This window comes from Hipposideros armiger, unplaced genomic scaffold (assembly GCF_001890085.2).
Source record: "Hipposideros armiger isolate ML-2016 unplaced genomic scaffold, ASM189008v1 scaffold_8, whole genome shotgun sequence".
NCBI classification, from domain to species: Eukaryota; Metazoa; Chordata; class Mammalia; order Chiroptera; family Hipposideridae; genus Hipposideros; species Hipposideros armiger.
Window position 1 is genome coordinate 7944380 of NW_017731358.1, and position 16646 is coordinate 7961025.

The window sequence follows — 16646 nt, forward strand, 5'->3', positions numbered from 1 at the left end:
TATGTTAACTTTGATGAGCCTCAGTCAATTTAAAGTTCTCTCAGACTGCCTTTCTACAAATGGTAGGGGCTGAGAAAGTGTCCCCAGCCCTAACCCTTCTTCCTATCCCAGTAAATGTCTACCTACTGGAGAAGACAGATATAAAAATAATAGCTATGACACAAAACTGAAACAAGTAAGTACTGGAAGTATACTTATTACACAGCAGAGTAGGCATGTAAAACCAACGTGTTATTAGAGAGGAGGATTTCAAACAGTGCTTTGAAGAGCTGGCATTTGAACTGACTTAATGAATAAATATTCTGTTTATTTGTTTATACCCTACTCTTTTCTTTAATAGGACTTTAAGGGTCTACTGAAAAGTCAAATATAATACAACTAATTCAGGAAGAATTTTAAAGGATTGAAAACAGAATATGGAAGATAAATCACTAGCCAGTTTGGTCAAATCAGTGGCTGTGATTGAATTTCTTGAAAACAAAAAAGAAAAAGAAACCTAAAAAAATTGGGTAACAATATGGCAAAAGGAGAAATGGCAGTTTCTCAAGGAATTAAAAGGTTAGCCTCAGGTCAAACTCTGAGGGGTTTCTCTGTGAAAGATTTTTTGAGAAGAAATATTAATATAATACAACAAAAATTTCACAGCTATGTGGAAATAAAATTCATATAATTGTCTTAAAATAAGCTTGGGTTGACAAAACAAAATTCTCAACTCATCAATGGCTATTAATGGACTAGTTAAATAGTCCAAGTAGTTTTGCAGTGGCTAAAGAATTAATAGGATTTTGATATGCAAAAGAAGAAAGAAGGGAATTCATTGTAAGAAATTAGCAGGAACAAAGGCTTGCAGGTAGTAATAAATTACATGTTTAGGAGACAGCAAGTAATATGTCTGAAGTGTGAGAAGTCTGTAGAGAGATGCAGGAAGTTAAACAAAAGGGAAAAGATGGTGCTGGGGCCTTAAGTCTCATATTGATAAATACTTTTGTTGACTATTGGGAGCCATTCAAAGGTTCAGTGGTAGAGAAATAAATGCCCTATGTTTTAAATGATAATCTTGTTAGTAAAAGATATACTAAAAAGGCAAGATACCAAAGGAAATGATACATATACCATACAAATCAATATTTTAAGTGACTTCTAGGTATAAAATAGATGTAGTGTAATATTCTACTGACTTAAACATTGTTAATCCTTATTTAAACATTTCTTTGCAAAATTACTTTTGCTTGCTTTTTAAGGTTAGAAATGTTCCTTCCACACTATTTAAGGCCATAGGAAAACTAGTTGACTCAGCATTTTCCTCAGGATTTCATTTTTAGCTCCTCTACTCTAGTTCTAACTGGCTAAATTCCCAGATGGTATTTGGACTCTTATCTAACTGCCCATCTTGAGAGAGGAAGCAATCTCCATCCGCATCTTTATATTTTGCGTATTTAACAAAAAGAAAATCTTAGCTTAACTCCTTTCCTTATGATTCAAGATGCTCCAAAAGTTGATCTCTAAAGAGCATACTTGTGTAACATCACTGGCCAGAGTATTTTTCACCAATCATGACCAAATTACTTATAACCCTTCAGCTATCTTTAAGCACCAAAACTTAAAAATTAAACTGTTATGAGGGGGTGGGAGGGAGCACACAAAGGAAGTGTTCTAAAAGAAATGTGGTTTTTTGTTGGTTTGTTTGTTTTTTAAAAATCCTTTTGTATCAGTGTTGTCTTAAATTCTTTGGCACTCTTTGGATATTAAGTGTGAGTGATACCAGTGATTGTTGACCGTTATTTTCCTATTTCTCCCCACTCTACCATTTTTTAATTTTAATTAAGAGCACAGATGATCAATCACTTTCATTTTCACAGCTACAAGAGGTAATTGCCCTTTCTTAACTTTTGCCCCTAGCCTCACTGTCTTCACATTACCTTTTATGAAGAGGGAAACAATTAATGGCCTAGAGTCAATCTGTAAACAGCTGAAGTATCAATTCAGAAACTATTCCTTGATTAATAGGAGTTCATTGCTTTCTCTAAATGAAAGCCCAATCAGTCTCAACTATGTACAATAAAACTTACTTCAAGATCTTACTGACTCTTAATAAGTATTACTGTTTACAAAATCTCTCTTTATTTTCAGAAAGCATGTATTAGAAGACAAGACCATTCAAACTGACCACTTAAACTTTCTTCCACAGCAAAAGAATTTTCTAAGGAAGGTGTAAATAGTGTCTTTAGAGACCTTAAGAACAATCAATCAAGACAAAAGCATGGACCCTAAAACAAGGAAAAGGAGTACAGATGAAGATGGAGATACAGTACAGGTAATAGGCACAAAAGTATATAAAATGCCAAAAAGGGCACAAAAATGAGTAGTCAAGACAGAATTCCCATTCAGGAGAACAACCCAGAGTTGGAACTTGTGCAAATACCAGCAGGCAGTATAAGCCACTGAGTCAGAAACAGGCAGTTTTCTAATGATAAAAGTATTGGTAATATATAAAATTTAAAAGTCTAAAACAGGCACAAAGTCACAATACTTTTTCAAATGTATCAGCAGAAATCACTTACCTCGTCATAATAAACTCTCAGTTCAGCTCTTTTAGATTTCAGGTCCCAGAATACTACAGTACCATTTTCATAACCTATTAGCAGCTGGAAAACATTAGAACCATCATTTTTGTAATTGAACATTAATTTTAACTTGTTCCAAATGAAGTTTAATGCTAATACAATAAAATCATACTACATAATACAACTTTATTTAGAATAACAGTGTTTGCAGATCCTGAATACGTTTTCTACATTTAATAAAATTAATAAACTACTACAATATAAATATTTGCCAATTAAATCTGCTTCATTCCAAAGAGGAATTGAGGAAATATGTAAATATACATGACACAACATAAAAATAAATAAAATTGGAACAAAAGGAATAGAAATAAAGGATGAAATAACTTTAATAAACTATGCATAATGAATGCCATTCAGTCCTATGCACTTGAAAAATGTGGCCACAAATTTGGCATTAAGTTTCATTATATAAAATTCTATTTTTTGTTTGACTTATAAAAGCATTTCAAACTCAGAAGTTCACAAAGGTATTCTAGAGATTCACATCATTAAAAATGGCTGATATTTGTTTATAAATCAGTAAATAAGACAATTAAAATATATGTCCTTCATTTTAAAATAGAAGAATCTAAAACAGATGATTATAAGATCACATTCAAGAGCCAGTCATTCAGCTAACCAGTGCTAGCTAGCCATGCTGATGATTTTTACTATAATATGATTCTGAGTTATGTTTCTTTAAATAATCTTTCATTGGTTAAAAAAAAAAACCAGGGAGGATAAAAATAGGCCAATGTTCAAACAATGATATTTCCCATGGATTTTCTTTAAGGTGACTTTATAGAAACCCATTGGTAGTATTTCTCTGATGAAAATTCTTATACAATGCAATGTTTCAGTAATGCCAAAAAACCAGTGTGGTAAAACAGAAAATACAGTGGTAGTTATAAGCGACTCCTACATAGCACTCTACTAGGATGAGACCTAATCACACACCTCAACATTATAACAGAACAGAAAAAAAAAACAAACCAACTAAGTTTTAACAGGGAATAAAAAAAAATCAAATACCAGGTCAGGAAAGCAACGTATATTTATTTTTGAAGTTATAACATATACTTCAATGTTTTGTTATTAAACCATACACAATAAATTTTAAAATTTAGTTGACAAAATATTTGAGTTTAATTACATATTAAATTAAAGTAAATGGCATAATGACTTGCTAAAGTTAAAAAGTCAAAATTAAGTGTAAATTTAGAGATTATTTCTTTAAAAAATGTATATAAAGTCATATATACCATACTAAGATTTGTTTTAATTTCAAATCAATTATTTTTTACATTGCAGAGAAAATGGTGAACAATAAAACCAATTCCTATGTAAAGTATGAGGAAAAAATTCCTATAGAGTATATGGAAACAAGATTTGTAAATCTACAAAGTTTGGAAAATCTGACTTAAGAAAAGGAATAATATAACCTTTGATAATCTGAACCCAAAGATTTAATGAAACAGTATTTTTAAATGCCATTATATTTTTTCAAAATAAACATCTGAAAGGTGGTGGTTGTAAAATATTACTAGCAATATGCTCAGTAGATCACAAAATATAAAATACTGAACCTCAAAATGTCATAAATTATTGAGATAAATATACAAGATTATAATACAAGAAATATGAAAAGACATTAGAATCACTTAGAGAACTGAGACAGAGAAAAGCAGTCCCTAACACCTAATAGATATCAGACAAGGTCACTCTGTGACCATGATGGATCAAGGCAAAAACAAGATCATTCTGCAATCGTGTCTGACCATACCAAAAAACAATAACCCAAACCACAAATATATATTATATATTTGTATATTTTGTATAATTATATATTATATATATATAATTTAAAATATATATCTCTCATAATAGAATGTAAGTACCATAAAGGCACAGAAGTAGGGTGACTTCTTTACTATTATATCATCAGAACCTGGAGCAGTAGCTAAAGAAAATAGATATCTGATAAATATCTGTTAAATTAATTATTAAATAACAATCAAAATCATAGATACTATGTTCCCTAACAACAGTAAAATAAAATTAGAACTCACTGACAAAAGTGTTTTGTAAACTAAAAAATATATGTCTAAATAATTAATAGTAAAGAAGAAATCATAATAAAATGAAATAGAACTGAACAAAAATGGCTCATATTGAAACTTGTGAAATACAGATTTCACAAATATATAAATCTCAAGATATAAATTTCAAGAGAGAAATTTATAGTTTTATAAATATATATGAAAAGATGAAAAATTTTTGTTTAGTGATATAAGCATTTAACCCTAGAAAATTTTTTAAAAATAGTAAACTTCAGGGAATAGAAGAAAAAATGAGTCGTCGTATCCAAGAGCAAAGAATGCCCTTCACTTATTCAAGTATACTTTTACATCTTTTCAGAAAGTTTGAAAGTCTTCCATATATAGATTTTTCTTGTTAATTTTATAGTTAATTATTCTGAATATTTGGTTGCTGTTTTATGTGGAATCTTCTCTTCATTGTCTCTTCTAAGAGGGTATTGTTTCTATGGTTGGAGTTTAGCATGCTACCCTCTAAATTCTTTTATTATTTATATTCATTTAAAAGTTGATTTTCTTAGGCATTCCAGGTACATTATCAAATAATCCAAAATAGAGAGTATTTTACTTCTTCCTTTCCAATTTTTCTTCCTTTAATTGTTTGTACTTGTCTAAACACATTACCAAAAATCCAATAGTGTTAAAAATAGTGGAGAGAGTGAGCATCCTTGCTTTCTTTCTGACTTTAGTACTAACGCCTCTAGTGTTTCCCCATTCAATAAGGTCCTGGATTCTATGTATTTTAACTATATATATATATATATATATATATATATATGAATTGATTCATTTTATATAAATTTCTTTTGTCAGAAATAAGTTTTTAATTTTTAAATAAATACTTTATTGAAGTATACATAGAGAAAATACACAAATTATAGATGTGTCTTTTATGAATTATAATGAAGTGAACATAGCTATGAAACCTCTACCTAGGTCAAGAAATACAATAAAAAAACAAGCAATAGAAGAAAAGCAATACAAGGCACTCAGAATCCTATTTCCCACCCTTACCCAGTCAATATTCTTATCCTCTTCTCTAAAGGAAACTACTATCCTGACTTCTAATATTATAGGTTATTGTTATCTGTTTTTGAATTTTATATAAGTGGCATTGTACATAACATATTCTTTTCTGTTCGGCTTCTATTTCTAAACACGATATTTGTGGCAACAGTTCACTCACTTTCTTTTTTTCCTTTTTTTAAAAACTATTTTATTACGTAAGTTTCAGGTATAATTTGACAACTGTATACACTACAATGTGATCACCCCCACAGTCTAGCTACCATCCAATTCACTTTCATTACTATGTTAGTCCACTGTTTGGGTATAACACTGTCACAATTTACTTATTCATTTTTACAGGTGATGTAATAATTTGCTATGAACAAACTTGTATATGTCTTTTGGTGAACACATATAGGCATTTCTGTCAGGTATAATATATACTTATCCATGGGGTAAGAGTATATTTAACTTTAATCAATACTGCCATGCAGTTTTCCAAAGTAGTTGTACCAGTTTTCATTTCTATCAGCTGCATATGAGAGCTCTATTTGCTTCTCATCTTCTTTAACAACCAATATTGTCAAAAGCTGTACAATGTTAAATAGAAGATGTATGAGGTCTGACAATTAAGGTCGTGAACTTGCCACCATGCACTTACATTGGCAGCACTGTACAAACAGCGTGGTAAAGTTTCATAACCTTGGTATACCAGTGTCTCACAGCTGTGTTCATGTCAACGCGTGGCGGTGTCTTGCTGAGTGGCGTTCATTATTGTTGAGTGTTTTTATGTGCAGTCGCGAGAATGCCTGAGCTTGAATTAGAGCAACAAACAAACACTAAATTTCTTGTTAAACTTGCCAAGAGTGGAAGTGAAATCAGGGACATGTTAGTCCAAGTTTATGGGGATAATGCCATGAAGAAAATGGCAGTGTACAAATAGATTTAACGTTTTTCTGAGGGGGAGAGAATGCGTCACTGATGAAGAGAGGTCAAGGTGGCCAGTAATGAGCAGAACTGACTAAAACATTACAAAAATTCATTGAATTGTGCATCAAAATCATCAGCTGACTGTGAGAGCATAGTAGACTAAGTAAACATTGATAAAGAAACAGTTAGGAAAATCTTAACTGAAAATCTTGGCATGAGAAAGGTGTGTGCAAAAATCGTCCCAAAGGAGCTCACTGATGAACAAAAGCAAAGGAGAATGGAAGTTTGCCAAGACCTTTTGGACAGGCAAGGCAATGTTTTGGGCTATGTTATCATTGGTGATAAAACATGCGTGTACCAATACGACCCTGAAACAAAGCATCAAAGTGCACAATGGAAGTCAGCCAGTTCTCCACAACCAAAAACGTTCCATCAGTCCAAATCAAGAGTCAAAACGATGTTGCTAACCTTTTTTGGTATCAGAGGGATTATTCATTATGAATTTGTACCAACTGGACAAACAGTTACCAAGTTTACTATTTGGAAGTGCTGAAAAGGCTGCGTGAAAACATTAGACGATCTGAACTTTTCGCCAACAATTCATGGCTCTTGTATCATGACAATGTATCAGCTCACGTGGCACTGTCAGTGAGGGAGTTTCAGCCAGTAAACAAATAATTGTATTGGAACACCCTCCCTACTCACCTGATCTGGACCCCAATGACTTCTTTCTTTACCTGAAGATAAAGGAAATATTAAAAGGAAGACATTTTGCTGACATTCAGGACATCAATGGTAATACGATGACAGCTCTGAGGGCCACTCCAGAAAAAGAGTTCCAAAATTGCTTTGAAGGGTGGACTAGGTGCTGGCGTCAGTGCATAGCTTCCCAAGGGGAGTACTTCAAAGATGACCATAGTGATATTCAGCAATGACGTATGTAGCACTTTTTCTAGGATGAGTTCGCAAACTTAATTGTCCTACCTTCATATGTGGGTTGGAAAGAAGCCATTGTTGCAACAGATTAAATTCTGTGATCCTCATTTATCTAATTTAGTTATGCCTTTTGCACAGCTCAAGGCTGACTTCCTGAATATACCACTTCCATTGTAAAATGGATTTTCACTTCCCTCACTCAATCATACGACTCAAAGAATATAACATCTAACTCATTCTGGACAGCTCAGGTTACATATTTATTTGGTATCCCATGGTTAGGTGTTCAGTCTCTACAAGGGCCCATAAGCATGCTAGCAGCTGCTGTAAAAATGAACAGTAGTGTTATGGCTCTCTTAATGGGCTTTCCAATAGAGCATTCTTATCTACCAGATACATTAAGCTCCATCAGATCTACTAGATTATAGATGCCAAGTGGTAAAGTACCTTGCAATGCAGCTTGAAGGGCTCTTTTGTTCTCTAAGCCCCATTAAAAACTGTCAGACTTTTGGATAACCTAAACTAATGATTTGGAACAGTAATTTCAAGGGCATTATATACTACTATTCAAATCCAAAAGGCCCAACAAATAATATGACACTTTCTTAGTAAGGAGAACAAAAGCTTATGCTTTACCTTATAGGAGATGCCCTTGCACACCCCAGACCATCAGACCCTCAAAACATATATCACATATGGGGCAAGGTCCTAGATCTCTGTAGGATTTTCTTCCCACCCTCTGACACGAGTCTTATGAGCTATATAGGTACTTGCCACTTTGCTCACCATATCTAATTAGTACCATATAGTAAAGAAAGTGAACATATAGTATCTTTTCTAAAGGATATCCTGTCAAGACAATCAAGGTTCCTAAGGACTCTATTATGACAGAGAGAAGGAAAAATAACATCATCTTAGGAAAACATTGTGAAGTCATACTGCTTTCCCTTTCTATAAAAGCAAGCTGCTTTTGATCCATTCTGCTGATGGATATTGAGTTCGCTAAATCAATAATTGTTTATCAAGTGACATGGGCTATGTTGGTCTGCACCTGTAAAAGTATCAACAGCAAGGCATCTGTAATTGGGGCTGTCAGTTGTTTAATTTTATAGGGGTTTACTAACAAGCTCAGTCCATATTGTTTTTTTGCAGAACCCAGATAATGAAATTCAACAAAGATGTATCAGGGCCCACCACCATTGCATCATTTATTGGGTTGTCAGAAAAGTCATGACGTATTTTTTCTATGTTTTCTGTTGCAAAAATGCATCATGACTTTTCCAACAACCCAATAATTGTAACTGTGCTAATCTCTGCAACTCCTCCAGAGGTATAGCCTGGCTTTTGTTTACAATCTTGGCAGGGAGAGAGTCTCAGGAGTTTCCATTTGTCCCTTCCAACTGTAATCATTCTTATTCCAATGTCAGGAAACCAATATGAGGATTAAGTCAGCTTTTAAGCAGATCTGTACAAATTATACAATTGGAGTGTGAAATTTCTGGTGTGTCTACATATTGAACATACTACGAGATACATTTGGGCCCAAACTCCATTTATCACCTAGCTACCTAGTACCATACACCAAACTAGAGGATCACAATTGGTTTTTGGATCTTTTGGTATCAATGTCAGCTCTGAACCAATAGCTAACACTACTGAGAAAGTAAACAGTTACTCCTGCAAATGACCATTTATGCTTTCACAATTACTATATGTACTTATGGGGGGTATTTCAGGGTCCTTCTTCAAGATACTGGCCTCTCCTTTTCAACCAATAACCTCTAGACTTGTGAGCTGATTTATATCTGGAAGCTTGTTGAAGTATTGTGATTTTTCATTTTGGCGGCCAATGCCAAGAGCTAAACTGTTCTTGATTTTTTTTTCTGATTATGAAAAGCAAACAACATCCAGTCAGCTGCCCACATAATTTTGCACCTGATATTAGCTACTACCACAGATTCCTGCATTACCACCTCAGTCTTGCTGCTTGTTATGGTAATTGTTAATATTGCCAGGTGGTTTAGTATTGCCATCTGACCTCTAGCAATCCATGAGAGTTAACCCTTATAGAGATTATGGAGCCTGGTTGTCTGCCATCATCTCCTACTGTTAGTGAAAGCCAAAAAGGGACAACCATTACCAAAGTTCTCAAATATGCTGATACTCATCTTTCCAGAGTATTCTTTTTTTTTTTTTCCAGAGCATTCTTTATCAGGTTAAGCGAAGACAGTGTCCTTGGGAGCCTCCTAGGGAATAGCTAGGAGTTAAGTTTCCAGGACAAAGATAATATACCGATTTTAACATTCCCATTTCCTGGTCTTCTGACCCATTCTTTAATACCATACCAGCAGACTCTGGCATCTCTATTTGCTATATGCCTCTGTTGAATCCAGTCTTCAAGGAGTCACCCCAGCAAATGTTTAGAACCAGGTTCCAGTGTCTTCCTTGAAGCAGTAAATCTCAAATCATGGTTGAGTGACCCCATGCAAATAAAATGTAGCTCCCAAGTTCAAACCCTTAAAAACAAAATCACACCTACAAACTGAGAGGTGTTGTCTTTCTTTCATAGGTAGTCCTTTTCTTCCTGGAGGAAGTTTCTGCTATGTTAGGCTGTGGTGATATCCAATACCTGATTCTGACTATTGGCCTAAAGGTAATGAGACTGGAGGTTAGTGTTGTGAGACTAAACATCCTCAGGGAGGAAAACTACCTCAGGTGAGGTCATTACACAGTCTCTTAGAAAAAGGAAACTATTTTCTGGAAACAGTGAAAGAGGTACTTCTGCTGGTCAGGAGGGTTTGAAGAAATTGGAGGAGGTTGAGTTTATAATATTCTCAGGTATGTAGTGTTTGAATAATGTCCCCCAAATTCATGTCTACCTAGAACTTCAGAATGTGTCCTTATTTGGAAATGAGGTCGTTATAGATGTAATTAGTTGAGAATTTTGAGATGAAATTGCCTTTGATTTAGAGTGGGCACTAAATTCAATTATGTGTCCTTATAAAAGAAGAAGACACAGAGACACAGAGAAGAAGGCTATGTGAACACAGAGGAAGAAACTGGAGTTATGCTGCAACAAATAAAATTATCAGGAGCCACCAGAAGGTGGAAGAGACAAAGTAGGATTCTCTCCTAGGTCCTTTAGAGGAAGCATAACCTGACTAAGACCTTGATTGAGGTCTTCTGGCCTCCAAACTATGAAATAATAAATTTCTGTTGCTTTAATCACCCAGTTTATAAAATTTTGTTATGGCAGCCCTAGGAAGCTAATATACCAGATGTCAGGGTCACACTCTCTCCTCATTAGCGCTTTGTCTTTAACAAACAAGACCTATCAAATTATGCATTTACTCTCCTTATAAACATACCCTGGGCCTATTTTTACCACAGTCTTTCATAGAGTTGTAGTAATTAACTGTTCTGAGTTGAACATTTTATTTTCAGTCTCTAGTGCTTTGGTAGGCAAAATTATAGCCTCTCAAAGATGTCTAACGCCCTAATTCTCAGAACCTATTAATATAAATATGTTACCTTACATGACAATAAAAGACTATTCAGATGTGTAAGCTCTGTTGAGATGTGGAGAGTATCCTGGATTATCATGGTGGGCCCAATCTAATCACATGAGTCCTTAAGAGTGAAGAACCTTTCCCAGCAGTGGTTAGAAAGAGATATGACTGAAGAAGATCAAAGAGATTATATATTGTTGTCTTTGAAGATGGAAGCTACAAGCGTAGGAATATGTGTATAACCTATAAAAGCTGAAAAAGACCATAAAACAGATTTTCCTCTAGAGCTACTAGAAAGGAATGCAACCTTGCTGATATCTTGATTTTAGCCCAGTGAGATCTATGTTGGACTATGGCCTACAGAACTGTAAGATAATACATTTATAATGTTTCAAACTACTACATTTTTGATAACTTATGTTGGGATAGAAAATAATATAATGGCATCAGAGAAAGCTATTTTATTCCATCATGTTATAATTATCACTGCCTTTTATCAATTAAGCACAAGTACATGATTTCCCATTGTCTTACCTTTCCATCAGCCCTTCATCCTAATTAATTATAAGAGAATGTTCAAGTAATTGTGATGTTACTGCATGATAGGGTTTAATACCACTTGACTTGGCACCTTCAATGGGTTCTTTGATTTTAGATAGGAGACAATCCAACTCCAAAATCCCATCCTGAGGGTCTACAATCTAGAACACATGTACGCAAACTTTTAATATAAAGGGTAGATAGTAAATATTTTAGGCTTTGCAGACCATATAGCTCCATCACTACTGCTCAGCCTTGCTGCTGTAGTAAGAAAGCAGCCACAGACAATATGCTAATGGATAAACTTGGCTGTGTTCCAATAAAACATTTTACAAAAACAGGCAGCATGCCAGATTTGTCCCATGGGCTGTACTTTCCAATTTTTGATCTAGAACAATTCTGACAACTATTGTCTTAACCAAGGTTCTATAGAAAACCCCCTGAGGCAAGGCTAATATAAATGCTAATGTTTCACTGAGAACTGCAATCTCAGGGCTGCAAGAATAAGGAAAAGTGAAGTAAAGTAAATAAGTAAAAATAAGGTGATTCATTATCACACTAGCCACTATTTCATGGAGAAAAGAAGAAGAAACACAGCCAATTACTTAGCAGGTGTATCTGCTTGGCATTGCAGGGTGTCTAACAGTTTATGTGGAAAAACCACGATTCAGAATAGCCCAACCATAAGGAGGGAGGGAGGGAGAAATTATTTCATGTGTCTTATCTAATATGAGTCCAGGTTTTCTCCATGAGAAGTTAAACTCCCTTTCACTTCAGAGTTGTGTAATTTGACCCCTTTGGCAGCTGTTAGGGAAGCAAGATCTCATGCCTTATAGTATGGCACATTATCTGAATCCAGAGTTAAAGGGAGGGGACAGAGACTGGCCATAGCCAGTCAACTTCGGAAGCAGTACTGCTGGAAGTTGATTATCCCTGCCAAAACAGGTGAAGCAAACAGCCAAGAATTCAGGCGACAAGCAATACTGAGAGAATCTGGGGAGACATACACGGTACTATATCCAATACAAACATTGCTCAATTCAAGAGCACCTTCTTCCATTTGATAAACTAACATGCAGTTTATTTAGCAAATGTTATCTTAGGGAGAGGGTGGTCTATTTCCTGATTCTATAATGCAATCTTGTTTCAGTAGGAACCTTAACATCAGTAATTTGTCCCTTCTTTCACTTCACCAACAAGCCTCAATGGAAGTTTTCTCCTTCCCAGTTGAATTATCCCAGAAATGCAAAAATGTTTAAAATTAGAACATTTGTTAACATACTTCAACAAAATAAAAAATTAAGGAATAATTATCTTGTAATATTAGTGCCTGACAGCTTTTTTTATTGTAATGTAAGTGCCTGGTAAACTTTTAATTGCTGAGGCAACCACTTTGAAGATATCCATCTCAAATAAACACCTTGACAGCTACAGGACTAAATAAAGAGCCAGGCTGCCCCACCCGTGAAATTCCCTTGTTTTCAGAAAGCCCTGATTGATTTAGATAACTGACCATTTGACTGATGGCTTGCTTTCCCCTTTCTGCACTTTAATTACTGCTCTTATGTTTTAAATTCACCAATAAAGAGTAAACCTGCACTTCATAGCAACTATAATTTAATTTATGTCAACTATAATTTAATATATATATAGTCGCAGGATGTGGAGTACAGCATAGGGAATAGAGTCAATGGAATTGTAACAGATACAAACGAGGGGTAGTAGATTGGAGGAGGGGGGCTATCACCTTGTGAGGGTTGTAAATGTCTAACAATTAAATTGTTTTGTACACCTGAAACTAATAATAAAAAAAGAGTAAACCTGCTAACCCCAGGCACTCCGCCCTCAACCCAAGAAAAGCAGAACCCCAGGCCCACATGCCTGTTCTCTCTCTACCCATGACCTCACTGTATGGCCCCAGGCATACCCTGTACCCTCCAGGACCTGTGAATTTAAAAACGTGTTTTTAAAAGTTCCCTGAGGGCCGGCCGAGTGGCGCGTTGGTTAAGAGCTGGCTTGGGACACCAGCTCTGAGCAGCAGGGCCCCGGTTTAGATCCCACATGGGGCCAGTGACACTGCCCTCTACAGCTAAGATGGTGAATAACAGCTCGACCTGGAGCTGAGCTGCCATGAGTTGCCGGCGACAGCATAGACTGCAGCCCCTGCTGCAGTGGGCTGCCATAAGCTACCGTGAGTGGCTGGCAGCCAGAGTGAGTGGCTGGCAGCTGGTGTGAGCTGCCAAGAGCCGCCGTGAGTGACCATCCAGAGGCCGGTGACTGATCTGCCTCACCTGGGAAGAGCGCAATGATAATACCAACATGGGCCAGTGAAGCAACGTCCTCCACAACTAGACTGAAGAACAAAACAACAGCAACTTGTCTGTTCTCCTTCCCCAATTCCCCAATAAACTCTTTAAAAAAAAAAAAAAAGTTCCCTGATGTAGCCAAGGTGCATCTTGCAATCATAAAAATACCCACAAGGGCCAGTCCAGCCACAACATTGGCTTCAAAAGGTGAAATTTCTATGGGAGCTCACCTTGCACCCAGATGATTGCCCCCAGGTATTTCTAACTCATTGCATCTCTACCAGTAGGCTGAGACGGGCACAAAACACATCTTGATACATATGGAATAGCATGCAGTACCATTCATAATTTAAAACTTAGAATATTGGAAATAGGTGGAAACTTTTTAACTTCATAAAAGCAATCAACCAAAGGCCAGAAGCAAACACCTTACTTAATGTTGAAATCTTGGAGGCATTTCCTTTGTGGTTGGAAAAAAAATTAAGTTCCCATTAATACCATTTATATTCAACATTGCACTGAGTCCTTATGCAACAAAACAAATACATACATAAAAAACTATAAATATTGGAAAGGAAGAAACAAAATTTGTCTATATTTGCTATGCTTTTATATAGAAAACATTCCAGATAATTTAAGGACAGCTGTTAAAAAGAAAACATTCCAAATACAAAATAACAAAAATCAGTAAGATATTATACACTAAAAATCAATTATGAAATTGATTTAAAAAATACACAGGAGCAATAAGATCTATGAGGTCTTTAGAATTAAGTTAAAAGATATGTAAGACTTTTGTGAAAAAAGTTATAAAGGTACATATAAAGATATAAAAGAAAGTCAAAATAAATATATCATCTTTATAGATGGAACACTCATATCTTAATGATGTAAACTTTCTCTAAATTAATCAGCATATCCAAGTTTTAAACAAAATTCCAGCAAGGATTTACACAGAGCTTGCTGAATTGATCTTAAAATTCATATAGAATAAATGGTCAGAAAAAGCCAAGATAGGGGAGGGAGAAAAAGGAGGGCCTACTAGGTAATAGGATATTTTATAGTTATTAATGTGTGCTGTTAGTAAAATAATAAATATATTATTACAATAATATTTATTACAACAGTGTAAAAATCCCAGAAAAAGATCCATCCAAATATGGGAACTATATCGAAAAATATACATGAGTGAGCTGTCCTCATACATCAGTGGAAACTGAATTGACTATTGGATAAAGAAATTAGTTGTATGTAAATATAAAAGTATACCCTTATCTTAAATAAATATAAAATAAATTACATACACAGATATTAAAATCTAATTGTAAAATGGAAAGCCTTAAAACTGATAGAAAGACACGGGATTATAGCTTCCCTCAGAAAGGGAAAGATTTACTGCATAACAAACAAAAAGCAAGTATCAAATTAAAATACTGATAAAAATGAATACATTAAAATAAAAAACTTCTTTATGACAAAAGGCTACCAATGGAAAAACTAATCTACAAGAAGTCAAGTGATTTATTTTAGAATATATGTTAATAAGTAGTAGAGCCATATTTAAACACATGGTCTTCTGACTCTAATACTAATTTATTTTGCATTCTTCTCCCATTTTAATTACACAATTATCACACATTCTATTCCTTCATAAAAACTTGAACAATGTAAGTAAAATAAGAATACCTTTGACCATTTCCCCACTTCCAATCTCCAGTATCCTCCCCAGGTCTGTACATATCCTTTCAGAATTTTTTCCTTGGGTATTTGAATATATAAGTAAATAAATATATGAATGCATTATTCAAGTGGTTTTATACTACACTTATTGTTCTGCAACTTGTCTTTTAAAAACATGGCTTAAAGAACTTTCCATATCAGCACAGTGTTCCACAGTATGGATATGTCAGCATTCATTTATTCCATTTTCTATTAATAGATCTTTAGGCTGTTTTCAGTATTTTACCCTTTGGTCATATAAATAGGATAGGTATCTTAAATGGATTTTCTAGGTCATAACAAATACATGTTTGAAATGTTGACAACACCAAATTGCCCATACTGGTATATGTACCTACTATTACTGTATCTAGGTGGCCATTTTTCAATGCCTTTTCCATTATTTGATATTATTAATATTTTTAAATTTTAACTTTTTGCCAAGCTGATGAGGAAAAATAGTATATTGCATTTCCCTAGTGATTACTAGTGAGGCTGTTTCCTCCTCATTGCCAAATCCTGCTCTCTAGAGGTAAAAGCCAAACAACCACACCTTCAACTCTTATAGTCGTCTTTTCTAGTACACTTACTTTCCATATTTCTAAATATATTTATATTGCCACTTCTTGATTTATTAATAAGACATTAATTATTGATTTCCTAGTATGAAATATAAGAATTTAGTACAAGTTCTTTACATATTTTGCATGTTGGTTATTTGCCTGCTGTAATATGTACCACTTTGTTGCCTGCCTTTTATAATTGTCTTGTTATGGTATATTCTTTAAAGCTTTCAGGTGTTATGTCTTGCCTAAGGATGTCCCTATTCCACAGTAACAACCTATTTCTATGGTTTCTTGTAAAACTTCCTGAGTTGTTATTTTTGACATTCTGACAGTTATATGTTTTCTCCATCTGAAATTTATTCGAGTGAATGGTATGAGGTCTTACTATTTTATTCAAAATGAATAGCCAATTGTCCAACACCATCTATTC

The 16646-nt window shown here is 34.5% G+C and overlaps 1 protein-coding gene across 1 annotated transcript in view; it reads right to left on the bottom strand.

The window, feature by feature from the left end:
• The window catches only part of STXBP5L (syntaxin binding protein 5L), a 241372-nt gene that overhangs the window by 149220 nt on the left and 75506 nt on the right, over nt 1-16646 (bottom strand). Inside the window, exon 8 of the mRNA XM_019650992.1 lies at nt 2562-2645. Coding sequence (XP_019506537.1) covers nt 2562-2645 — 84 coding nt within the window. The remainder of the gene's footprint in view (nt 1-2561; nt 2646-16646) is intronic.